The sequence below is a fragment of the Nematostella vectensis genome, chromosome 3, assembly GCF_932526225.1.
Source record: "Nematostella vectensis chromosome 3, jaNemVect1.1, whole genome shotgun sequence".
Lineage (NCBI taxonomy): Eukaryota > Metazoa > Cnidaria > Anthozoa > Actiniaria > Edwardsiidae > Nematostella > Nematostella vectensis.
Genome location: NC_064036.1, coordinates 4773042 through 4797838, shown reverse-complemented (window position 1 = coordinate 4797838; position 24797 = coordinate 4773042). Strand labels below are relative to the sequence as shown.

Here is a 24797-nt window from a genome sequence, read left to right as displayed (position 1 = left end):
TCATAACATATGTAAAAAACTTTTAAATAATATAAATACAAAATGTATTATTTCTTACTCAAAACATACATCAGCAGTCGCATGAACATTGTTGCATAGCTTTCTATATGATTACTTAGAAATGTTCAAACTTGTTTTCTTGATTTTGTGTTCGTATTTTGCTCTAGTTTCTACAAAACTTCGCTGGGTCGAGCTGAAGCCGTCTTCAAGCCAAGTGCCAAGCGCTCGTCGAGACTCGTCCATCGGCTACGACCCTAACACAGACAGAGTCGTAATCTTCGGTGGGAGATCAGACGCCACGCTTGGAGACACGTGGATATTTGATTTGACTTCTAAGACTTGGAGCAAAGTGACCGAGACTAGGGTCAATGGAAAACCGGTTCCTGAACCACGATTCAGTATGGTGTATGGGTCCAATGGTGGCCACCTCTACATCTCCACGGGTGAGTTTTCAGGTGGCGGCACCAAGGCCTTTTACAGCGACATTCTGAGGTTCAACTACAGTACCTCTCAATGGAGTCTTCTTGAACCCAAGTCCTCGGTGCGACCTGAGGAGCGGTATGGTAGCGGTGGGGGTATTCACCCCGATGGTGACGGTTTCTTTGTGACGCACGGCTTTGCAGATATAAGGTACTCCAATACGTTCAAATTTGACCTGGAGACGATGAAATGGGAAGAGAGATTTGCGGGAACGAATAGCTATAACCCGGCGTACCCACACGCGAGGTGTCTGCATGGGTCTGCCATGACGGCAAGGGATGAGTTGGTGCTCTACGGAGGGTGTTTAGGGTGAGTCACTAGAACCGCAAAAACATTCACTATTTGTATCATAATTCGAGCTCTTTTTCACTTGCTGAATCACCTGAACAACGTTCGATTGAACAAAATATAACGAAATATACTGTTGCCCTGTTGAGCTTAGCATCATAACTGAACCCATAAGATATGAGGTGAAGCTTGAATGAGAACAACAACGAAAGCGTACTCTCACCCACCAGAAGCAAACTATTGAAAATTGAGGCTTTGAACACCCTCTATTGCATAGTTTAAAGCGCTTAAAGAGCTCGTTAAAGGCTCGGAAAGATGTGTTTATCTGATTAAGAATTTTTCCATTCCTTTTCCTAATTTTTTCTAAGACAACTCTCTCTCTTACTAACTTTCTCTCAACTAAAATACATTTTTACCATTGTGTCAATTCAATTGCATGATGAGCTTTCGTGAATCGTTTCTAAAGTTTCCATATATATATATATTTTCCATGATAAGTGTTATCCGTTGAATTAGACCCTAGCTGTAAGATGTCTTCGATATTGCTTAATTGAATTTCTAGGGTCATCCTCCGTCTACGCTTTTATATAGCTTTTTTTAAGCAGAAATATACTGAGATTAGGGGCTTATGTTATCCGCGTTGTACTATGACAAATTTTCTTTTGTTCTTGTTATAAACCAGATGAGCAAACAAACATTACGTAGAAACCGTTAATACAATGCATTCTGGTTTTTTTAAGCTGTTCATACTCTGTACGATTCCCACGCTTCTCGCACTGCGCCTGGCTAGTGTTATATCATTATTTTAAAAGCATAGGCTTGTCGCTCCCAAGCTTCAATTAATACGGAAAATAGAACAAGAGAACAACACGCGAAGTGAAAAATTATATAGTGTCTCCTTCACCGTCTGCGCTTACTTCCAATACCAGCCCAATACACTGACAAGCGCTTGATGAGGAACGTGAGAAACGGTATCGGGCGATATATTTGTTGTTAAAACTTCCGACTCGAGTCTGACATAAACGGTGTTTTTATTATTATTTTTTTATTCGAGGGCGTTTAGTCGAGATGGCCGATGTTTTTACCGCCATTGATTCATTTGTTTTATGGATGCTTCAGACTTGGCCGTGGACCGAGTTCAAAAGCTGCATCCTGCAACCATAAAGCGAACTTGCAACTTGTCGATCAAGCCATCTGCATTTGACGGGACATCAAAATGACAAATTCAATAGACCCAATCGGCTAACCGTGTTTACATACATGATCTAAATTGTCTTGTTGCCACCAATTTAGATCATGTGATGATTCCTTTGGGTGGTTACAATTGTTAAATTTTCCTCACTCGACCGAGTGCATGAGTGTATGTGAAAACGAACAAAAGTATCCACCCAAGGGAATCATCGCATGATCTGAATTGGATGGCAACAAGCTGTAAATACCTTTAGCCAATTGGGTCTATACCTTTTGGCTCCTACGCGGCCCGTGCTTCCCGTGAGACCACAGGTAGACCGAGCCTGGTCGGAGAGTTCCGTGACTTGACTACAAAGCCACTAAGACCGCGATCTTCTTCAGGGGCGGCAGAGAGGTTCTATAAGTGTGTGTGTGTGTGGGGGGGGGGGGGGGGATAACCTAGGTTTTCATGCACGGGATTTTAAGCTGTTCAAGAAATTTGTTGTCGGTTGTATATGTACCACTCGAAACACGGTGGTCCGCCGCCCCTTTTCTTTCCTCAACACATGCTACATCTGTTCATAAGCTTTCCTTACAACCTTTACCATTATTCAATATGTTTTTGTTGTTTTAGAGGTGGCCATACCGGCGGACCATGCCCATCTGAAGATGGATGGAAGTTCGACAGTGGCAAGAAATGGACGCTACTCAAGCAGTGCCCCTCCCCGCGTATGTACTCTGCAATGGCAATGCTACCTTCAGGTAATGACGGCAGGAGGATAGCGGTGCTGTACGGCGGAACCGAGAAAACCAAGTCTGTGCTATATGTAAGTCTCCATGATAACCAAGTCTTTTCTGCACTTTACTGTAATTAACCGTGATAACCAAGTCTGCACTTACTGTAATTTACCGTGATAACCAAGTCTGCACTTACTGTAATTTACCGTGATAACCAAGTCTTTTCTGCACTTACTGTAATTTACCGCGATAACCAAGTCTGCACTACCGTAATAACCAAGTCTGCACTTCTGTAATTTACCGTGATAACCAAGTCTGCACTTCTGTAATTTACCGTGATGACCAAGTCTGCACTTTCTGTAATTTACCGTGATAACCAAGTCTGCACTTACTGTAATTTACCGTGATAATCAAGTCTGCACTTACAGTAATTTACCGTGATAACCAAGTCTGCACTTACTGTAATTTACCGTGATAACCAAGTCTGCACTTACTGTAATTTACCGTGATAACCAAGTCTGCACTTACTGAAATTTACCGTGAAATTTACCGTAATAACCAAGTCTGCACTTACTGTAATTTACCGTGATAACCAAGTCTGCACTAACTGTAATTTACCGTAATAACCAAGTCTGCACTTACTGTAATTTACCGTGATAACCAAGTCTGCACTAACTGTAATTTACCGTAATAACCAAGTCTGCACTAACTGTAATTTACCGTGATAACCAAGTCTGCACTTACTGTAATTTACCGTAATAACCAAGTCTGCACTAACTGTAATTTACCGTAATAACCAAGTCTGCACTTACTGAAATTTACCGTGAAATTTACCGTAATAACCAAGTCTGCACTTACTGTAATTTACCGTGATAACCAAGTCTGCACTTACTGTAATTTACCGTGATAACCAAGTCTGCACTTACTGAAATTTACCGTGAAATTTACCGTAATAACCAAGTCTGCACTTACTGTAATTTACCGTGATAACCAAGTCTGCACTAACTGTAATTTACCGTAATAACCAAGTCTGCACTAACTGTAATTTACCGTGATGACCAAGTCTGCACTTACTGTAATTTACCGTAATAACCAAGTCTGCACTAACTGTAATTTACCGTAATAACCAAGTCTGCACTAACTGTAATTTACCGTGATAACCAAGTCTGCACTTACTGTAATTTACCGTGATAACCAAGTCTGCACTTACTGTAATTTACCGTGATAACCAAGTCTGCACTAACTGTAATTTACCGTAATAACCAAGTCTGCACTTCTATAATTTACCGTAATAACCAAGTCTTTTCTGCACTTACTGTAATTTACCGTGATAATCAAGTCTGCACTAACTGTAATTTACCGTGATAACCAAGTCTGCACTAACTGTAATTTACCGTAATAACCAAGTCTGCACTTACTGTAATTCACCGTAATAACCAAGTCTGCACTAACTGTAATTTACCGTAATAACCAAGTCTGCAATTCTATAATTTACCGTAATAACCAAGTCTGCACTTACTGTAATTTATCGTGATAACCAAGTCTGCACTAACTGTAATTTACTGTAATAACCAAGTCTGCACTTACTGTAAGTCCTCGTGAAAGTGAACCTCGATTAACGCTTGGCGTGAGTCACTGTGGATACCAACTATTAAAACTAGCGACGCGCACTGCCGTAACCAAAACAATGAACCCAATAAGCAAGGCAGAATACCAGTTTTGATTGAAATAAACAGCAAAGCCAGGTTCCCTTCATGGTCTGATGCGCGTAGAAGTATGTTTTCGCTTCTCTGGTTGGCTTGTGAATAAGTTGATGTTAATAAAAGCGACGTCTGGTCTCTGCAACAGTAGCACGCGTCACACTGTAACAGTTTCGTATTCTGTTTCTTTTTTCAAATAGACTGCCGAGGCACCAGAAAACGAAGTAATTCTGTTCGATCCTGATTCCAACAAGTGGTCAAGAAAAAAGATAGAGGTAAATCGATGTGACATCATCTTTTCGATGTTCTCGTCTGCTAATATGATGTCATGTTGTCATCTGTAGGGCGTGGTTCCTAGTAAGAGGGCAGGTCACGTGATGGCTACTGCTAAGGATGGGATCGTCATGTTTGGTGGAAGTGGTGCAAAGTAAGATAGAGCTCTTTTAACATTGACTTTCGTAACACCTGTAAACCAAATAAGTAACATTTGGTTTACTGTATATTTTTGGTTGGTCGTGATATGATGTGCAATATGGTGAAGTGACCCCTACTTCTCGACCAAATCAGCAGGGACACTGGTTTGGACTGCCCCAGAAACGTCGTTACCATACCAATGGATTTCTTCACATGCTAAGGATATCCTAAATGTGCTTCTTTATTAGAAAACCAAAGTACAGGGGAGACAGACAAAACAGAAGTCGAAATATTCCAACCTATCGGAATTTACTTGCAGTCCTTTATCAGGGCGGCTACCAAAAACCAATCGGATCCAGAGACGTCGCTGTTGAAGCTTTTACTTTTCCGTCGTTTGTAAAAAAACGAATAGCGCTCACTAGAATATATATTTTTTGCTCTAGTGGCTCGGTGAATGACATCTGGCTGTTGCTAGGCAACACTAGTGACGTTGACGAGATGGAGGACATTGAGTGTGACGGCATGAATCTTAACCTGATTATGCTTCATGGTATCTTGATGTTCATTGGCTGGGGGGTGCTGCTACAGGGAGGGGCGTTCATAGCGCGCTACTTCCGCCATAAGGACCCATGGTGGTTCAAAATGCACAGGGGACTGCAGGTACAGTGCTTCTTGTGTTGAATTTATTGACTTTATTTTTCCAGCCTTATCCCAGGCGTTCCCGGTGGGATCTCTGATTGGGTTTCCTGTGGTACGTAGGTTGTAACGTCAAACGGAATCTCCCCGAACCCTGCCCAGGGGATCTAGTTAAAACGCCTGTGACTAGTCTCAGCCTTTCTCAGCGTAGATGAGGTGTGATGAACGCAGGGGAGATGGGTAGGGGGATTTTTGGACAAGCTTGAGCTTGGGCAGTGGATCTCCTCTGACGTCACTTTTTGACTACAGAAAAACTCGTTAAAAACGCCTGGAGCCCGTTTATTTTGATGTTATGTTGATGCGTAATTAAGTATTCAATATCCTAGACTCTGTAACTTGGACTTTTTTAGTCAGAATGGAGGTCCACATACCGTCGGCAATTACTAGCGTTGAAACCTTACGCCAGATGTCTCAGAAATGATGGTGAATATGTGTATATTCAGCTTACTGGAATCACTCACAGAAAACAGAAAACATCTAGAGAAATCTATGATGTCTTTATCAGGAAATTCATGAGCCGCACTTACCGTTTCTTCCGTCTAGGTGTCCGGCCTTGTGTTCGCGATTGGCGGGTTTGCCTGTGCCGTGGTCTCGGTGCCTTTTGATCACCTCATGTTCGCCCATGGAAGCTTGGGTCTCGCTATCATGATCATGGGTATTCTTCAACCTCTCAATGCAATCATGTGAGTTATTCTTCGAGTTACGCTCTTCTTTCACCGGTTGAGCGGTAACTTATGGATCCCCGAGAACTTTGGCTACATAGTTTTGGAAAGCGTTCCCCTACACCCCATATAATATAAATAAAAGTATAATTTCCCCTTCATTAAACTCTGTCTTTCTCCATCTCCAGCCGACCTCACAAACATCGAGATGGTTCGCCCACGCGCAAACGCATCATCTGGGAATGGTGCCATAAGCTGCTTGGGAGACTGGCACTAGTGCTAGCCCTCATTAACATATGCCTCGGCTTATTCCTCGCCGTGGTACCACAGGTAGCCTGGACCGTGTGGTATGCTGTACTTGGAGTGTTCCTGGTGGCTTATGTCGTGATGGAGTTGCGGATAAGGTGTCGCCGCAGCCCGTCTGAAGCTGTTGTTATCGCCATGAAGACTACATGAGTTAAAACAGAGGCTTCTGTGATGATATAATATTTTTTTAACAAATAAAGAGGCTTAAAAAAACAATGATTTATGACTTAACTATAACATTTGTTGTAAATTGCTAAAGAGCTATGTAATGCAAAAAAAATTGCTAGAGAGCTATGTAGTTAAAAAAAATATACTAAAAGTGCTATGTAGTGCACAAAAAAGGTAGATTGCTTAAGAGCTATTTAATACCAACGGTTGTACATTTTTAAATTTAATAAACAATTTAAGGTGTTTTAATCATTCTATTCATATCCATTAATCACAGACGTGACTGCAGACCATTGGACCGCGGAACTGTAGATCTAAAATATCCATGACTCGACTGTGGGCCGGCGATAAAAAGCTGTTCAACGAAACGTTGACGTGAATTCTGAAGGTTGCTCCGTAAAATGTGTACCTCCCCAACCCGTTTCATTTTTTTTTTCGTGAAACATGTATAGCACGCGGAGAGGTGAGGTCTAGCTGATAGTTCGACTCCTGTTAGTCTACCCGAATTTTCTAGGGCGTATTGGAGGGCCAGCTGACATTCAATAATAAATAACAATATTGTTGAACAATTTAGATATATTTGACAATCAAAATGGAAGTGACCACTGGTAGAGGAGAGGGGGTAGGGGATGGGAAGTAAATGCTCGCTCCTCTTGCGTCAATCTGTGCGGGTCGAGTCGACAACTCCTGATAACTCAGTACTGAAACAAAGACAAACAATGGCTAAAAGCCTGGACCTGGGCCCTTGCAGGCGTGCATTTTCAATGCAAATTTGATGTTCTCTTATTAATTAAATTTATTTTTGGTCCACAGCAAACAGCAGAGCCCCTCTATCACCCCGTCTGGGCATCCTTTTCCGTCTGGTCTGCCCGCATATACTATCCATTGTGTATTATTTCGCTGTCGCCCATGACAGGAACTTAAAATATCGGCCTAGACCTTTTATGCGGGACAATAAAAAGTGACGAAATATATAAAAAGTGTAATAAAATAACGCAGTTTTTAATGTTCATTTTCCATTTATTCAGTTTCAATCAAACAATTGCCTACGCCATGTTACATCATTTCTAATAGAGCCAGGTGGTTCAAACGTCTGTGTTGAGTTTTTAAAGATATCTGCAATCGCAATCCGAGTCCACCATGTTGTTTTGATCGTAGTTGTCGTTATTCAGCCAGCAATGGACGCGTCCTGCAAGGCACTCGTGCTGTCTCATGCATCCGAGGAAGGGGCAGTTGCAGGCTTCCTGCTGGGTGATGTCTACTTCCGTGTAGTCAGGGCAATAGAGTCTCCTGCCCTCGTACGTTATCCAAGTATAGATTGGTGTGACTCCAACTGAGGAAATATAACGGCCAAATAAACAATATTTTTACATACAGTGGTGTCTCTATCAGAAAATGCGGACACCCGAGACACCCATGGGACCATGCATCAAGAGGCCTCTTTATAGAGCTATTTTATTTAAATGCACAGTGTTTGAGTGATCTACATTTCGGGGCTTTTTGTGGCCTCTTTTATGGAGTTCCAAATTAAGTTTTTTGCATGGTCTATTACGGTCGATAAATACAGTACCACAGCACCGTCATCAGCATTGATGGGAGTTACGGGGGGGGGGGGGGGTACCCCGAAAACTAAAACAAAATAGTAAAACACCGCTTGGCGTACTGAAATCAAGATCCAAGGGTAGTTATTAAAGTGAAAATTTAAAATGTGCTATCAGTGGTGAAGGTTCAAGAAAGGCATAGACAATAGACTCCCCAGAGAATTCGGCAAGACCTAGATACTTCCCTCTCCCCTTAGACACTTCATTTATAACAGACCTGAGTTGAATCGATTCCTTTGCTCCGTGCGCCTAGCCTGGCTCGACACAACAAAGACCAGCATCACAGCGATAATGAGCTTGAAGGCCATTTTTACGCCTTATGGAGGAGACAGAAATAAAAACTATAAAAAACAACAATAAATATTACGATGGTACTCGTTTTGCTATTACGATTTTTTAAAAGTTAACCACAGGTGCCTTTAGACTAAGATGTGCTCATACTCAAATACTTGATTTGCCCTGGAAATAGTAAGAAAAATAATCCCCTGAAATATGGAAAAGGTAGGAAATTTTAAGAAGAGAATGAAATCTTTTTCTATTTCCATCAAACATAGACAGCTGCAATAAAATGTTAGATTAAAACAAAAAAACGAGAAAAGCTAGAAATTAATGGCCAAAGTCAAACTTAAGAACCTACTAAAGCTCAAGAGAGGCTGACCAAGTGATTGCCTAATATGGGAAGCACTGGAAGCGTGGGTACATTTGCTCACCTGCGAAGTTCAGAAGTATGGATTCTTGTCTGACCTCTACTACCTTCACGTCCTCTTTATATGCACTGGCTGAACAAGCGACTCAAAGCACATGATGATGGAATGTGCTTCAGAACGGAAATCTGACAAGCGGTATCAAATTGTTACTTTCAGCTTCTTTCACTATCAAGAGCTGTGACAAAATATACAATCAATAGCAACAGCCACCCCCTTTCCCAGAATTCTGCCCCATATGAGAATGACCATGGGGCTCACAAGTCGATATTGTTTAGACAAGACATGGGAGATCGCGAGTATTTTTATTGTCATCAGAATATTAGGAAAATTTTCTCTGTGTTGTTTTTGTCAGGTTTGAGTCAGGGGCTAATGCTAGCTCGTACGTTCTTAAGATGTGATGTGAACGTGTTCAAGCATCTAAAAATCGTAATCTCTATTCCAGCATCACGCGCTGCGATGCGCAAGCAGGCGCGATAAATCCCTTATACTGTTCTCTAGTTTTTTCATTAGTCTCTGGTTCGACTGGTTATTTGATAAACAGCTTAGGAGTGCAAAAGTGACGAAAATCGTACGTATTCCAGGTAACTTTTTTCCGCAAAAAATAAATTCCCTTTTTGGCCCCCTCACTTGACAGACCAATACTATAAACCTGTGACGCTTTCCGCGATAAACAATCGTAATCAAATAGTTTTAACTTTTGTGTTGTAACTGTTCTTGTGGAATGTAAATTCAGGTCGAAAAAGAATATTTGAAAAGTCGATGTTTAGTTTAGAGTGTATAAGCAAGCAGGTTTTTTTTGGTTTGTAGGATCACGCGGTCTTCGAGACATTTATGCATAACAGACACGTGCTTGATGCATTTGGATCTATAATGTCTTTGATGTGTTTATTGAAGCGGAGGGGAGAGAAGCAAGGGCGGGTGTAGGGGTGGGTGTGAATACATCATAATCCCTTGAGTTGCATATAGAAAATCAAAGGAGGCCAGAGCATTGCTCATAATTGCTTGCGGGGCTGTTTTCACAGCTAGAAATATCAAGGAGTACATGATGCTTCCCAAGTTCGTTTTCCTGATGCTTGCAATGGTTGTGGTCACCTGTCCAGCCAGTTTGATAGACAGACCAGGAGAATATGGAACATGTAAGTTCATACTGAGAAAGTGTATCGAGCCCAAGTTTTAATTTTCTCCCCTAAGTATGTCATTTATTACTTGATTATCAATGATGACATATCTTCAATTTTAAAGCGGCAATCGCACAAGTTTACTTCCGTCGAGTCGACGCCTGTTAAACCTCAACCGATAAATAAAAAAGAATCCATTAAAATCTGCAGTATCTAACAGGCCATCCGCTCTAAATAATCGGTTAAACGATCAAGAGACTTTCAAAAGACACACTGCTTTTACTGTTTTAAAATCTTTTTCGCGTTTTCCGTTAAAAATGATCGGAAATTGTTACTCAATTGACCGGAAGTAAACTCATGATATTGCCACTTAAACAATGATCATCCTTCTTGATCATCCTGTCCTGCCATCCTAAACGCACACTGTACTTGTCAGGCTGCTAAAGCTAACCTGAGATTTTACTGCCATATAAAGCGATTGATTGACGTTGACTGATTGACAGTGAAACAAGACTTTCCCCAAGTCCACGACAAAGTCCAGTATGATGACACATGGTATGACTGCTACGAGTTGACCCACAACCTCCCTCCTGGACCCCACTGTAGCTGTGCCTTCCTGGCATGTACTGGTATCGCCAACTGCTGGGGACTTCAGTCTGCTCACTGCTTCGTATTCAACCCTTTCTACGACTACAAGAGCATGTCCGAGGAGGACTGTATTTGCCATTATCATTAAGGCTCCGCTGACCGCTTCGCAGCACTTAGATTTCAACCTGGTTATTGATGTCACAGTTACAAAAACGCAAAATTAGCTTTGCACAAAAAGATATTAAAGTCTGCTATATTTCACATTAAACCCAGTTAACCACACAGTTGGCCTCTTTCAGGGGGTGGAAACTCCGGAGTTTGTAGAATATTCCCTTCATAAGCAGATAAATGGATGTTTACAGGGATCACATGACCAAGAGAGCATGTTCTCTTTATATGACATACCGTACTTGATGAACCCCTAGTAAAATTTGTGCCTCCCCAACCCGTTTCATTTTTTTCGTGAAGCATGTATAGCACGAGAGTTGAGGTCTAGCTGATAGTTCGACTCCTGTTAGCAGGCCCGTAGCCAGGGAGGGTTCGGGGGGTTCGGACGAACCCCCCCCACCAGGCGTGAAGGTCCTCTCATAACAAACAAAAATATATAACGTTTGGCTGGAGATATACCGTGCACATCAATATATCTTTAAAATGACTATAAAAATATTTTTATAATAATTATCATTATTATTATCGATATATGTTAAAAAGCACCATATTAATAACATTTTAAATACAAGATTGATTACCTAATATAATAAGGCGAGGAGTATACCGGAAATTTGGTCCACTTAAATGGAAAAACGAACCACCCCGCTCAAAATCCTGGCTACGGGCCTGGTTAGTCTTTCCGAATTTTCTATCCAGGGTGTATCGGAGGGCCAGCTAACATACAAAAATATAAATAAAAGAGACCACTTTCTGGTAGAGGAGAGGGGGTAGGGGATGGGAAGTAAATGCTCGCTCCTCTTGCGTCAATCTGTGCGGGTCGGGTCGACGACTCCTGATAACTCAGTACTGAAACAAAGAGAAAAAATGGATACAAGTCTGGACCTGGGTCCTTGCAGGCGTGCATTTTCAATGCAAAATTGATGTTCTCTTAGTAGATCAATTTATTTCTGGTCCTCAGCAAATAGCCCCCTCAACCCCCCCGTCTGGGCATCCTTTTCCGTCTGGTCTGCCCGCATATACTATCCATTGTGTATTATTTCGCTGTCGCCCATGACAGGAACTTACAATATCGGCCTAGACCTTGTATGCGGGACAATAAAAAGTGACGAAATATATAAAAAGTGTAATAAAATAACGCAGTTTTTAATGTTCATTTTCCATTTATTCAGTTTCAATCAAACAATTGCCTACGCCATGTTACATCATTTCTAATAGAGCCAGGTGGTTCAAACGTCCGTGTTGAGTTTTTAAAGATATCTGCAATCGCAATCCGAGTCCACCATGTTGTTTTGATCGTAGTTGTCGTTATTCAGCCAGCAATGGACGCGTCCTGCAAGGCACTCGTGCTGTCTCATGCATCCGAGGAAGGGGCAGTTGCAGGCTTCCTGCTGGGTGATGTCTACTTCCGTGTAGTCAGGGCAATAGAGTCTCCTGCCCTCGTACGTTATCCAAGTATACATTGGTTTGACTCCAACTGAGGAAATATGACGGCCAAATAAACAATATTTTTACATACAGTGGTGTCTCTATCAGAAAATGCGGACACCCGAGACACGCGCGTCCTCCCGCCTCTGGTTTTCGCGTGGCCCTTGGTCCCCAAGGATGACACCCATGGGACCATGCATCAAGAGGCCTCTTTATAGAGCTATTTTATTTAAATGCACAGTGTTTGAGTGATCTACATTTCGGGGCTTTTTGTGGCCTCTTTTATGGAGTTCCAAATTAAGTTTTTTGCACGGTCTATTACGGTCGATAAATACAGTACCACAGCACCGTCATCAGCATTGATGGGAGTTACGGGGGGGGGGGGTACCCCGAAAACTAAAACAAAATAGTAAAACACCGCTTGGCGAACTGAAATCAAGATCCAAGGGTAGTTATTAAAGTGAAAATTTAAAATGTGCTATCAGTGGTGAAGGTTCAAGAAAGGCATAGACAATAGACTCCCCAGAGAATTCGGCAAGACCTAGATACTTCCCTCTCCCCTTAGACACTTCATTTATAACAGACCTGAGTTGAATCGATTCCTTTGCTCCGTGCGCCTAGCCTGGCTCGACACAACAAAGACCAGCATCACAGCGATAATGAGCTTGAAGGCCATTTTTACGCCTTATGGAGGAGACAGAAATAAAAACTATAAAAAACAACAATAAATATTACGATGGTACTCGTTTTGCTATTACGATTTTTTAAAAGTTAACCACAGGTGCCTTTAGACTAAGATGTGCTCATACTCAAATACTTGATTTGCCCTGGAAATAGTAAGAAAAATAATCCCCTGAAATATGGAAAAGGTAGGAAATTTTAAGAAGAGAATGAAATCTTTTTCTATTTCCATCAAACATAGACAGCTGCAATAAAATGTTAGATTAAAACAAAAAACCGAGAAAAGCTAGAAATTAATGGCCAAAGCCAAACTTAAGAACCTACTAAAGCTCAAGAGAGGCTGACCAAGTGATTGCCTAATATGGGAAGCACTGGAAGCGTGGGTACATTTGCTCACCTGCGAAGTTCAGAAGTATGGATTCTTATCTGACCTCTACTACCTTCACGTCCTCTTTATATGCACTGGCTGAACAAGCGACTCAAAACACATGATGATGGAATGTGCTTCAGAACGGAAATCTGACAAGCGGTATCAAATTGTTACTTTCAGCTTCTTTCACTATCAAGAGCTGTGACAAAATATACAATCAATAGCAACAGCCACCCCCTTTCCCAGAATTCTGCCCCATATGAGAATGACCATGGGGCTCACAAGTCGATATTGTTTAGACAAGACATGGGAGATCGCGAGTATTTTTATTGTCATCAGAATATTAGGAAAATTTTCTCTGTGTTGTTTTTGTCAGGTTTGAGTCAGGGGCTAATGCTAGCTCGTACGTTCTTAAGATGTGATGTGAACGTGTTCAAGCATCTAAAAATCGTAATCTCTATTCCAGCATCACGCGCTGCGATGCGCAAGCAGGCGCGATAAATCCCTTATACTGTTCTCTAGTTTTTTCATTAGTCTCTGGTTCGACTGGTTATTTGATAAACAGCTTAGGAGTGCAAAAGTGACGAAAATCGTACGTATTCCAGGTAACTTTTTTCCGCAAAAAATAAATTCCCTTTTTGGCCCCCTCACTTGACAGACCAATACTATAAACCTGTGACGCTTTCCGCGATAAACAATCGTAATCAAATAGTTTTAACTTTTGTGTTGTAACTGTTCTTGTGGAATGTAAATTCAGGTCAAAAAAGAATATTTGAAAAGTCGATGTTTAGTTTAGAGTGTATGAGCGAGCAGGTTTTTTTGGTTTGTAGGATCACGCGGTCTTCGAGACATTTGTGCATAACAGGCACGTGCTTGATGCATTTGGATCTATAATGTCTTTGATGTGTTTATTGAAGCGGAGGGGAGAGAAGCAAGGGCGGGTGTAGGGTGGGTGTAAATACATCATAATCCCTTGAGTTGCATATAGAAAATCAAAGGAGGCCAGAGCATTGCTCATAATTGCTTGCGGGGCTGTTTTCACAGCTAGAAATATCAAGGAGTACATGATGCTTCCCAAGTTCGTTTTCCTGATGCTTGCAATGGTTGTGGTCACCTGTCAAGCCAGTTTGATAGACAGACCAGGAGAATATGGAACATGTAAGTTCATACTGAGGAACTGTATCGAGCCCAAGTTTTAATTTTCTCCCCTAAGTATGTCATTTATTACTTGATTATCAATGATGACATATCTTCAATTTTAAAGCGGCAATCGCACAAGTTTACTTTCGTCGAGTCGACGCCTGGTAAACCTCAACCGATAAATAAAAAAAGAACCCATTAAAATCTGCAGTATTTAACAGGCCATCCGCTCTAAATTATCGGTTAAACGATGAAGAGACTTTCAAAAGAAACAGTGCTTTTAAAATTTTGAAATCTTTTTCGCGTTTTCCGTTAAAAATGATCGGAAATTGTTACGCAATTGACCGGAAGTAAACTCATGATATTGCCACTTAAACAATGATCATCCTTCTTGATCATCCTGTCCTGCCATCCTAAACGCACACTGTACTTCTCAGGCTGCTAAAGCTAACCTGAGATTTTACTGCCATATATAGCAATTGATTGACGTTGACTGATTGACAGTGAAACAAGACTTTCCCCAAGTCCACGACAAAGTCCAGTATGATGACACATGGTATGACTGCTACGAGTTGACCCACAACCTCCCTCCTGGACCCCACTGTAGCTGTGCCTTCCTGGCATGTACTGGTATCGCCAACTGCTGGGGACTTCAGTCTTCTCACTGCTTCGTATTCAACCCTTTCTACGACTACAAGAGCATGTCCGAGGAGGACTGTATTTGCCATTATCATTAAGGCTCCGCTGACCGCTTCGCAGCACTTAGATTTCAACCTGGTTATTGATGTCACAGTTACAAAAACGCAAAATTAGCTTTGCACAAAAAGATATTAAAGTCTGCGATATTTCACATTAAACCCAGTTAACCACACAGTTGGCCTCTTTCAGGGGGTGGAAACTCCGGAGTTTGTAGAATATTCCCTTCATAAGCAGATAAATGGATGTTTACAGGGATCACATGACCAAGAGAGCATGTTCTCTTTATATGACATACCGTACTTGATGAACCCCTAGTAAAATTTGTGCCTCCCCAACCCGTTTCATTTTTTTCGTGAAGCATGTATAGCACGAGAGTTGAGGTCTAGCTGATAGTTCGACTCCTGTTAGCAGGCCCGTAGCCAGGGAGGGTTCGGGGGGTTCGGACGAACCCCCCCCCCCCCCCCCCCACCCCACCAGGCGTGAAGGTCCTCTCATAACAAACAAAAATATATAACGTTTGGCTGGAGATATACCGTGCACATCAATATATCTTTAAAATGACTATAAAAATATTTTTATAATAATTATCATTATTATTATCGATATATGTTAAAAAGCGCCATATTAATAACATTTTAAATACAAGATTGATTACCTAATATAATAAGGCGAGGAGAGGAGTATACCGGAAATTTGGTCCACTTAAATGGAAAAACGAACCACCCCGCTCAAAATCCTGGCTACGGGCCTGGTTAGTCTTTCCGAATTTTCTATCCAGGGTGTATCGGAGGGCCAGCTAACATACAATAATATAAATAGAAGAGACCACTTTCTGGTAGAGGAGAGGGGGTAGGGGATGGGAAGTAAATGCTCGCTCCTCTTGCGTCAATCTGTGAGGGTCGGGTCGATGACTCCTGATAACTCAGTACTGAAACAAAGAGAAAAAATGGATAAAAGTCTGGACCTGGGTCCTTGCAGGCGTGCATTTTCAATGCAAAATTGATGTTCTCTTAGTAGATCAATTTATTTCTGGTCCTCAGCAAATAGCCCCCTCAAACCCCCAGTATAGGCATCCTTTTCCGTCTGGTCTGCGCGCATACTATCCATTGTGTATTATTTCGCTGTCGCCCATGACAGGAACACAATATAGCCTAGACCTTTTATGCGGGACAATAAAAAGTGAAGCAATATATAAAAAGTGTAATACAATAACGCAGTTTTTAATGTTCATTTCCCATTTATTCAGTTTCTTTCAAATAATTGCCAGGTAAGAGCCAGGTGAGGCTCAAACATCTGTGTTGAGAATTTTTAAAGATATCTGCAATCGCAATCCGAGTCCACCATGTTGTTTTGATCGTAGTTGTCGTTATTCAGCCAGCAATGGACGCGTCCTGCAAGGCACTCGTGCTGTCTCATGCATCCGAGGAAGGGGCAGTTGCAGGCTTCCTGCTGGGTGATGTCTACTTCCGTGTAGTCAGGGCAATAGAGTCTCCTGCCCTCGTACGTTATCCAAGTATACATTGGTGTGACTCCAACTGAGGAAATATGACGGCCAAATAAACAATATTTTTACATACAGTGGTGTCTCTATAAAAAATGCGGACACCCGAGACACGCGCATCCTCCCGCTTCTGGTTTTCGCGTGGCCCTTGGTCCCCAAGGATGACACCCATGGGACCATGCATCAAGAGGCCTCTTTATAGAGCTATTTTATTTATATGCACAGTGTTTGAGTGATCTACATTTCGGGGCTTTTTGTGGCCTCTTTTATGGAGTTCCAAATTAAGTTTTCTGCACGGTCTATTACGGTCGATAAATACAGTACCACAGCACCGTCATCAGCATTGATAGGAGTTACGGGGGGGGGGGGGGGGGGGGGGGTACCCCGAAAACTAAAACAAAAAAGTAAAACACCGCTTGGCGAACTGAAATCAAGATCCAAGGGTTTAAGTTATTAAAGTGAAAATTTAAAATGTGCTATCAGTGGTGAAGGTTCAAGAAAGGCATAGACAATAGACTCCCCAGAGAATTCGGCAAGACCTAGATACTTCCCTCTCCCCTTAGACACTTCATTTATAACAGACCTGAGTTGAATCGATTCCTTTGCTCCGTGCGCCTAGCCTGGCTCGACACAACAAAGACCAGCATCACAGCGATAATGAGCTTGAAGGCCATTTTTACGCCTTATGGAGGAGACAGAAATAAAAACTATAAAAAACAACAATAAATATTACGATGGTACAAGTTTTGCTATTACGATTTTTTAAAAGTTAACCACAGGTGCCTTTAGACTAAGATGTGCTCATACTCAAATACTTGATTTGCCCTGGAAATAGTAAGAAAAATAATCCCCTGAAATATGGAAAAGGTAGGAAATTTTAAGAAGAGAATGAAATCTTTTTCTATTTCCATCAAACATAGACAGCTGCAATAAAATGTTGGATTAAAACAAAAAAACGAGAAAAGCTAGAAATTAATGGCCAAAGCCAAACTTAAGAACCTACTAAAGCTCAAGAGAGGCTGACCAAGTGATTGCCTAATATGGGAAGCACTGGAAGCGTGGTTACATTTGCTCACCTGCGAAGTTCAGAAGTATGGATTCTTGTCTGACCTCTACTACCTTCACGTCCTCTTTATATGCACTGGCTGAACAAGCGACTCAAAGCACATGATGATGGAATGTGCTTCAGAACGGAAATCTGACAAGCGGTATCAAATTGTTACTTTCAGCTTCTTTCACTATCAAGAGCTGTGACAAAATATACAATCAATAGCAACAGCCACCCCCTTTCCCAGAATTCCGCCCCATATGAGAATGACCATGGGGCCCTGAAGTCGATATTGTTTAGACAAGACATGGGAGATCGCAAGTATTTTTATTTTTATTGCCATCAGAATATTAGGAAAATTTTCTCTCTGTTGTTTTTGTCAGGTTTGAGTCAGGGGCTAATGCTAGCTCGTACGTTCTTAAGATGTGATGTGAACGTGTTCAAGCATCTAAAAATCGTAATCTCAATTCCAGCATCACGCGCTGCGATGCGCAAGCAGGCGCGATAAATCCCTTATACTGTTCTCTAGTTTTTTCATTAGTCTCTGGTTCGACTGGTTATTCGATAAACAGCTTAGGAGTGCAAAAGTGACGAAAATCGTACGTATTCCAGGTAACTTTTTTCCGCAAAAAATAAATTCCCTTTTTGGCCCCCTCACTTGACAGACCAATACTATAAACCTGTGACGCTTTCCGCGATAAACAATCGTAATCAAATAGTTCTAACTTTTGTGTTGTAACTGTTCTTGTGGAATGTAAATTCAGGTCGAAAAAGAATATTTGAAAAGTCGATGTTTAGTTTAGAGTGTATAAGCGAGCAGGTTTTTTTGGTTTGTAGGATCACGCGGTCTTCGAGACATTTATGCATAACAGGCACGTGCTTGATGCATTTGGATCTATAATGTCTTTGATGTGTTTATTGAAGCGGAGAGGAGAGAAGCAAGGGCGGGTGTAGGGGTGGGTGCGAAAACATCATAATCCCTTGAGTTGCATATAGAAAATCAAAGGAGGCCAGAGCATTGCTCATAATTGCTTGCGGGGCTGTTTTCACAGCTAGAAATATCAAGGAGTACATTATGCTTCCCAAGTTCGTTTTCCTGATGCTTGCAATGGTTGTGGTCACCTGTCCAGCCAGTTTGATAGACAGACCAGGAGAATATGGAACATGTAAGTTCATACTGAGAAACTGTATCGAGCCCAAGTTTTAATTTTCTCCCCTAAGTATGTCACTTATTACTTGATTACCATGATGACATATCTTCAATTTTAGAGCGGCAATCGCACAAGTTTACTTCCGTCGAGTCGGCGCCTGGTAAACCTCAACCGATAAATAAAAAAAGAATCCATTAAAATCTGCAGTATCTAACAGGCCATCCGCTCTAAATTATCGGTTAAACGATCAAGAGACTTTTAAAAGACACACTGCTTTTACAATTTTGAAATCTTTTTCGCGTTTTCCGTTAAAAATAATCGGAAATTGTTTTTCAATTGACCGGAAGTAAACTCATGATATTGCCACTTAAACAATGATCATCCTTCACTAGTCGCCCCTGTCTTGCCCTCCTAAACGCACACTGTACTTGTCAGGCTGCTAAAGCTAACCTGAGATTTTAGACTGCCATATATAGCAATTGATTGACGTTGACTGATTGACAGTGAAACAAGACTTTCCCCAAGTCCACGACAAAGTCCAGTATGATGACACATGGTATGACTGCTACGAGTTGACCCACAACCTCCCTCCTGGACCCCACTGTAGCTGTGCCTTCCTGGCATGTACTGGTATCGCCAACTGCTGGGGACTTCAGTCTGCTCACTGCTTCGTATTCAACCCTTTCTACGACTACAAGAGCATGTCCGAGGAGGACTGTATTTGCCATTATCATTGAGGCTCCGCTGACCGCTTCGAAGCACTTAGATTTCAACCTGGTTATTGATGTCACAGTTACAAAAACGCAAAATTAGCTTTGCACAAAAAGATATTAAAGTCTGCGATATTTCACATTAAACCCAGTTAACCACACAGTTGGCCTCTTTCAGGGGGTGGAAACTCCGGAGTTTGTAGAATATTCCCTTCATAAGCAGATAAATGGATGTTTACAGGGATCACATGACCAATAGAGCATGTTCTCTTTATATGACATACCGTATTTGATGAACCCCTAGTAAAATTTGTGCCTCCCAAACCCGTTTCATTTTTTTCGTGAAGCATGTATAGCACGAGAGTTGAGGTCTAGCTGATAGTTCGGCTTCTGTTAGCAGGCCCGTAGCCAGGGAGGGTTCGGGGGGTTCGGACGAACCTCCCCCCCCCCCACCAGGCGTGAAGGTCCTCTCATAACAAACAAAAATATATAACGTTTGGCTGGAGATATACCGTGCACATCAATATATCTTTAAAATGACTATAAAAATCTTTTTATAATAATTATCATTATTATTATCGATATATGTTAAAAAGCACCATATTAATAATATTTTAAATACAAGATTGATTACCTAATATAATAAGGCGAGGAGTATACCGGAAATTTGGTCCACTTAAATGGAAAAACGAACCACCCCGCTCAAAATCCTGGCTACGGGCCTGGTTAGTCTTTCCGAATTTTCTATCCAGGGTGTATCGGAGGGCCAGCTAACATACAATAATATAAATAGAAGAGACCACTTTCTGGTAGAGGAGAGGGGGTAGGGGACGGGAAGTAAATGCTCGCTCCTCTTGCGTCAATCTGTGAGGGTCGGGTCGATGACTCCTGATAACTCAGTACTGAAACAAAGATAAAAAATGGATAAAAGTCTGGACCTGGGTCCTTGCAGGCGTGCATTTTCAATGCAAAATTGATGTTCTCTTAGTAGATCAATTTATTTTTGGTCCTCAGCAAATAGCCCCCTCAAACCCCCAGTATAGGCATCCTTTTCCGTCTGGTCTGCGCGCATACTATCCATTGTGTATTATTTCGCTGTCGCCCATGACAGGAACATACAATATAGCCTAGACCTTTTATGCGGGACAATAAAAAGTGAAGCAATATATAAAAAGTGTAATACAATAACGCAGTTTTTAATGTTCATTTCCCATTTATTCAGTTTCTTTCAAATAATTGCCAGGTAAGAGCCAGGTGAGGCTCAAACATCTGTGTTGAGAATTTTTAAAGAATTTTGCAATCGCAATCCGAGTCCACCATGTTGTTTTGATCGTAGTTGTCGTTATTCAGCCAGCAATGGGCGCGTCCTGCAAGGCAATCGCGCTGTCTCATGCATCCGAGGAAGGGGCAGTTGCAGGCTTCCTGCTGGGTGATGTCTACTTCTGTGTAGTCAGGGCAATAGAGTCTCCTGCCCTCGTACGTTATCCAAGTATACATTGGTGTGACTCCAACTGAGGAAATATGACGGCCAAATAAACAATATTTTTACATACAGTGGTGTCTCTATAAGAAAATGCGGACACCCGAGACACCCATGGGACCATGCATCAAGAGGCCTCTTTATAGAGCTATTTTATTTAAATGCACAGTGTTTGAGTGATCTAAATTTCGGGGCTTTTTGTGGCCTCTTTTATGGAGTTCAAAATTAAGTTTTTTGCACGGTCTATTACGGTCGATAAATACAGTACCACAGCACCTTCATCAGCATTGATGGGAGGGGGGTGGGGGTACCCCGAAAACTAAAACAAAATAGTAAAACACCGCTTGGCGTACTGAAATCAAGATCCAAGGGTAGTTATTAAAGTGAAAATTTAAAATGTGCTATCAGTGGTGAAGGTTCAAGAAAGGCATAGACAACAGACTCCCCAGAGAATTCGGCAAGACCTAGATACTTCCCTCTCCCCTTAGACACTTCATTTATAACAGACCTGAGTTGAATCGATTCCTTTGCTCCGTGCGCCTAGCCTGGCTCGACACAACAAAGACCAGCATCACAGCGATAATGAGCTTGAAGGCCATTTTTACGCCTTATGGAGGAGACAGAAATAAAAACTATAAAAAAACAACAATAAATATTACGATGGTACTCGTTTTGCTATTACGATTTTTTAAAAGTTAACAACAGGTGCCTTTAAACTAAGATGTGCTCATACTCAAATACTTGATTTGCCCTGGAAATAGTAAGAAAAATAATCCCCTGAAATATGGAAAAGGTAGGAAATTTTAAGAAGAGAATGAAATCTTTTTCTATTTCCATCAAACATAGACAGCTGCAATAAAATGTTAGATTAAAACAAAAAAAAAAAAACCGAGAAAAGCTAGAAATTAATGGCCAAAGCCAAACTTAAGAACCTACTAAAGCTCAAGAGAGGCTGACCAAGTGATTGCCTAATATGGGTAGCACTGTAATAGTTTGGCGTCGTTATATTTGCTCACCTGCGAAGTTCAGAAGTATGGATTTTTGTCTGACCTCTACTACCTTCACGTCCTCTTTATATGCACTGGCTGAACAAGCGACTCAAAGCACATGATGATGGAATGTGCTTCAGAACGGAAATCTGACAAGCGGTATCAAATTGTTACTTTCAGCTTCTTTCACTATCAAGAGCTGTGACAAAATATACAATCAATAGCAACAGCCACCCCCTTTCCCAGAATTCTGCCCCATATGAGAATGACCATGGGGCTCACAAGTCGATATTGTTTAGACAAGACATGGGAGATCGCGAGTATTTTTATTGTCATCAGAATATTAGGAAAATTTTCTCTGTGTTGTTTTTGTCAGGTTTGAGTCAGAGGCTAATGCTAGCTCGGACGTTCTTAAGATGTGATGTGAACGTGTTCAAGCATCTAAAAATCGTAATCTCTATTCCAGCATCACGCGCTGCGATGCGCAAGCAGGCGCGATAAATCCCTTATACTGTTCTCTAGTTTTTTCATTAGTCTCTGGTTCGACTGGTTATTTGATAAACAGCTTAGGAGTGCAAAAGTGACGAAAATCGTACGTATTCCAGGTAACTTTTTTCCGCAAAAAATAAATTCCCTTTTTGGCCCCCTCACTTGAAAGACCAATACTATAAACCTGTGACGCTTTCCGCGATAAACAATCGTAATCAAATAGTTCTAACTTTTGTGTTGTAACTGTTCTTGTGGAATGTAAATTCAGGTCGAAAAAGAATATTTGAAAAGTCGATGTTTAGTTTAGAGTGTATGAGCGAGCAGGTTTTTTTGGTTTGTAGGATCACGCGGTCTTCGAGACATTTATGCATAACAGGCACGTGCTTGATGCATTTGGATCTATAATGTCTTTGATGTGTTTATTGAAGCGGAGGGGAGAGAAGCAAGGGCGGGTGTAGGGGTGGGTGTGAATACATCATAATCCCTTGAGTTGCATATAGAAAATCAAAGGAGGCCAGAGCATTGCTCATAATTGCTTGCGGGGCTGTTTTCACAGCTAGAAATATCAAGGAGTACATGATGCTTTCCAAGTTCGTTTTCCTGATGCTTGCAATGGTTGTGGTCACCTGTCCAGCCAGTTTGATAGACAGACCAGGAGAATATGGAACATGTAAGTTCATACTGAGAAAGTGTATCGAGCCCAAGTTTTAATTTTCTCCCCTAAGTATGTCACTTATTACTTGATTATCAATGATGACATATCTTCAATTTTAAAGCGGTAATCGCACAAGTTTACTTTCGTCGAGTCGACGCCTGGTAAACCTCAACCGATAAATAAAAAAAGAACCCATTAAAATCTGCAGTATCTAACAGGCCATCCGCTCTAAATTATCGGTTAAACGATCAAGAGACTTTCAAAAGACACACTGCTTTTACTGTTTTGAAATCTTTCTCGCGTTTTCCGTTAAAAATGATCGGAAATTGTTACTCAATTGACCGGAAGTAAACTCATGATATTGCCACTTAAACAATGATCATCCTTCTTGATCATCCTGTCCTGCCATCCTAAACGCACACTGTACTTTTCAGGCTGCTAAAGCTAACCTGAGATTTTACTGCCATATAAAGCAATTGATTGACGTTGACTGATTGACAGTGAAACAAGACTTTCCCCAAGTCCACGACAAAGTCCAGTATGATGACACATGGTATGACTGCTACGAGTTGACCCACAACCTCCCTCCTGGACCCCACTGTAGCTGTGCCTTCCTGGCATGTACTGGTATCGCCAACTGCTGGGGACTTCAGCCTTCTCACTGCTTCGTATTCAACCCTTTCTACGACTTCAAGAGCATGTCCGAGGAGGACTGTATTTGCCATTATCATTGAGGCTCCGCTATAGTCGGTGGTTTGATTGAAGCTATAATACTTAGCATTTACAAACAGCGACCGACCCCATTATGAGAACACCCCCTTGTTTTCTTTAAGTTCAAAATGTAAGAGCTTGGAACTTATTTTCAGTGATCAGAGAACGGTGTTTTTTTTATTTGTTCCGCCTCCAGACGCATACACAGGGGGGAGGGGGGAGGGGGGAGGGGGGAGGGGGGAGGGGAGAATGTGTTAGTTTTATGCTCAGGCAGCAAAGTATCTTATTCTTTTTTTTGTTCGCAGCACTTAGATTTTAACCTGGTTATTGATGTCACAGTAACAAAAACGCAAAATTAGTTTTGCACAAAAATATATAAAGTCTGTGATATTTCGCATAAAACTCAATTAACCACACAATTAGCCTCTTTCCTTCAGGGGAGGAATCTCCGGAGTTTGGAGTAAATTCCCTTCATAAGCAGATAAATGGATGCTTACAGGGATCACATGACCAAGAGAGCATGTTCTCTTGGTATGACATACCGTACTTGATAAACCCTTCCCCACCTCCCCCCCCCTAAAAAAAAAAAATCAAGCCTCAGCGGCGTAGCCAGGATTTTTTTTCCAGATATTTTCTTCTGTATTTTAGATAATGTCTCATACATTTACTTTATTTTTGGCTGCTAGGGGGGGGGGGGGGGGGGGGGGAAGGGGATGGGGGGGGGGGGGGCTTGGCAATCCCCCTGGCTTTTCCCTTGAGCCTTGAGATTTTCAAGGGTTGGAATGGCAGGTTTACTCTCACTTTGAATATATACGAATTCAACATGAAGTTGATGGAGTCGTCTCCGTTCGTTTGATCGCGTAATGAAAGTGTTTCGTTCCACAGTTCTTCACTCTAGGTTTTGATTAGACGGGTATTTTATTTTATAATATGTTTGAATA

At 41.5% G+C, this 24797-nt stretch overlaps 6 protein-coding genes and 3 long non-coding RNA genes across 13 annotated transcripts in view; 5 read left to right on the top strand and 4 right to left on the bottom strand.

Moving 5' to 3' along the window:
- LOC5512598 (protein GLUTELIN PRECURSOR ACCUMULATION 3) overlaps positions 1–6871 on the top strand; it is a 45783-nt gene extending 38912 nt beyond the window's left edge. For 2 of the 3 annotated variants that reach the window (XM_048724959.1, XM_048724958.1), the window contains 7 exons: positions 168–789; positions 2573–2765; positions 4577–4651; positions 4721–4803; positions 5234–5450; positions 6030–6169; positions 6337–6871. In XM_048724959.1, coding sequence (XP_048580916.1) covers positions 401–789; positions 2573–2765; positions 4577–4651; positions 4721–4803; positions 5234–5450; positions 6030–6169; positions 6337–6604 — 1365 coding nt within the window. In that variant the 5' untranslated portion in view covers positions 168–400 and the 3' untranslated portion in view covers positions 6605–6871. Of the gene's footprint in view, positions 1–3; positions 790–2572; positions 2766–4576; positions 4652–4720; positions 4804–5233; positions 5451–6029; positions 6170–6336 lie in introns of those variants that run through there. The other variant, XM_048724957.1, reaches the window with a different exon arrangement.
- A 750-nt stretch (positions 6872–7621) lies between these two features.
- Positions 7622–9056, bottom strand: LOC5512635. Of its 2 annotated transcripts, none has more exons than XM_048725019.1 (3): positions 8934–9056; positions 8441–8564; positions 7622–7955 (listed from the first exon to the last, which is right to left on the bottom strand). In XM_048725019.1, the coding sequence occupies exons 2-3, from the start codon at positions 8529–8531 to the stop codon at positions 7729–7731; spliced, it is 318 nt and encodes a 105-aa protein (XP_048580976.1). In that variant the 5' UTR covers positions 8532–8564; positions 8934–9056; the 3' UTR covers positions 7622–7728. The 2 variants fall into 2 exon arrangements, with proteins under 2 accessions (XP_048580976.1, XP_048580977.1); XM_048725020.1 differs by having other exon boundaries at positions 8441–8539; positions 8934–9050.
- A 315-nt stretch (positions 9057–9371) lies between these two features.
- LOC116618428 lies at positions 9372–11081 on the top strand. The gene is made up of 3 exons (XM_048725147.1): positions 9372–9511; positions 9953–10066; positions 10552–11081. Exons 2-3 carry the CDS (start codon positions 9973–9975, stop codon positions 10782–10784), a joined length of 327 nt encoding a protein of 108 aa, XP_048581104.1. The 5' UTR covers positions 9372–9511; positions 9953–9972; the 3' UTR covers positions 10785–11081.
- Positions 11082–11947: 866 nt separating this feature from the next.
- On the bottom strand, positions 11948–13331 carry LOC125561234. The gene is made up of 3 exons (XM_048725073.1): positions 13311–13331; positions 12818–12916; positions 11948–12281 (listed from the first exon to the last, which is right to left on the bottom strand). Exons 2-3 carry the CDS (start codon positions 12906–12908, stop codon positions 12055–12057), a joined length of 318 nt encoding a protein of 105 aa, XP_048581030.1. The 5' UTR covers positions 12909–12916; positions 13311–13331; the 3' UTR covers positions 11948–12054.
- A 417-nt stretch (positions 13332–13748) lies between these two features.
- On the top strand, positions 13749–15457 carry LOC125561245. The gene is made up of 3 exons (XM_048725136.1): positions 13749–13888; positions 14328–14441; positions 14928–15457. Exons 2-3 carry the CDS (start codon positions 14348–14350, stop codon positions 15158–15160), a joined length of 327 nt encoding a protein of 108 aa, XP_048581093.1. The 5' UTR covers positions 13749–13888; positions 14328–14347; the 3' UTR covers positions 15161–15457.
- Positions 15458–16339: 882 nt separating this feature from the next.
- Positions 16340–17822, bottom strand: LOC116605991. The gene is made up of 3 exons (XR_004291762.2): positions 17700–17822; positions 17207–17330; positions 16340–16657 (listed from the first exon to the last, which is right to left on the bottom strand). It is a non-coding gene; the product is annotated as an uncharacterized LOC116605991 (long non-coding RNA).
- A 332-nt stretch (positions 17823–18154) lies between these two features.
- Positions 18155–19557, top strand: LOC116605992. 2 transcript variants are annotated; one of them, XR_007307227.1, is made up of 3 exons: positions 18155–18270; positions 18724–18837; positions 19327–19557. It is a non-coding gene; the product is annotated as an uncharacterized LOC116605992 (long non-coding RNA). The 2 variants fall into 2 exon arrangements; XR_004291764.2 differs by having other exon boundaries at positions 18155–18283.
- A 1168-nt stretch (positions 19558–20725) lies between these two features.
- LOC125561206 lies at positions 20726–22057 on the bottom strand. The gene is made up of 3 exons (XR_007307226.1): positions 22029–22057; positions 21521–21644; positions 20726–21043 (listed from the first exon to the last, which is right to left on the bottom strand). It is a non-coding gene; the product is annotated as an uncharacterized LOC125561206 (long non-coding RNA).
- Positions 22058–23051: 994 nt separating this feature from the next.
- LOC125561205 lies at positions 23052–24025 on the top strand. The gene is made up of 2 exons (XM_048724917.1): positions 23052–23160; positions 23647–24025. The coding sequence occupies exons 1-2, from the start codon at positions 23067–23069 to the stop codon at positions 23877–23879; spliced, it is 327 nt and encodes a 108-aa protein (XP_048580874.1). The 5' UTR covers positions 23052–23066; the 3' UTR covers positions 23880–24025.
- The last annotated feature ends 772 nt before the right edge of the window (positions 24026–24797 follow it).

What these genes read in the sequence shown, in the direction of transcription:
- LOC5512635 (XM_048725019.1), bottom strand. Translation starts at nt 8,531, where the DNA reads ATGGCCTTCAAGCTCATTATCGCTGTGATGCTGGTCTTTGTTGTGTCG. An exon ending in AAGGAATCGATTCAACTCAG is followed by an intron (nt 7,956 to 8,440) that starts GTCTGTTATAAA and finishes ATATTTCCTCAG; the next exon opens with TTGGAGTCACACCAATCTAT.
- LOC116618428 (XM_048725147.1), top strand. Translation starts at nt 9,973, where the DNA reads ATGATGCTTCCCAAGTTCGTTTTCCTGATGCTTGCAATGGTTGTGGTC. An exon ending in ACCAGGAGAATATGGAACAT is followed by an intron (nt 10,067 to 10,551) that starts GTAAGTTCATAC and finishes ACTGATTGACAG; the next exon opens with TGAAACAAGACTTTCCCCAA.
- LOC125561234 (XM_048725073.1), bottom strand. Translation starts at nt 12,908, where the DNA reads ATGGCCTTCAAGCTCATTATCGCTGTGATGCTGGTCTTTGTTGTGTCG. An exon ending in AAGGAATCGATTCAACTCAG is followed by an intron (nt 12,282 to 12,817) that starts GTCTGTTATAAA and finishes ATATTTCCTCAG; the next exon opens with TTGGAGTCAAACCAATGTAT.
- LOC125561245 (XM_048725136.1), top strand. Translation starts at nt 14,348, where the DNA reads ATGATGCTTCCCAAGTTCGTTTTCCTGATGCTTGCAATGGTTGTGGTC. An exon ending in ACCAGGAGAATATGGAACAT is followed by an intron (nt 14,442 to 14,927) that starts GTAAGTTCATAC and finishes ACTGATTGACAG; the next exon opens with TGAAACAAGACTTTCCCCAA.
- LOC125561205 (XM_048724917.1), top strand. Translation starts at nt 23,067, where the DNA reads ATGATGCTTTCCAAGTTCGTTTTCCTGATGCTTGCAATGGTTGTGGTC. An exon ending in ACCAGGAGAATATGGAACAT is followed by an intron (nt 23,161 to 23,646) that starts GTAAGTTCATAC and finishes ACTGATTGACAG; the next exon opens with TGAAACAAGACTTTCCCCAA.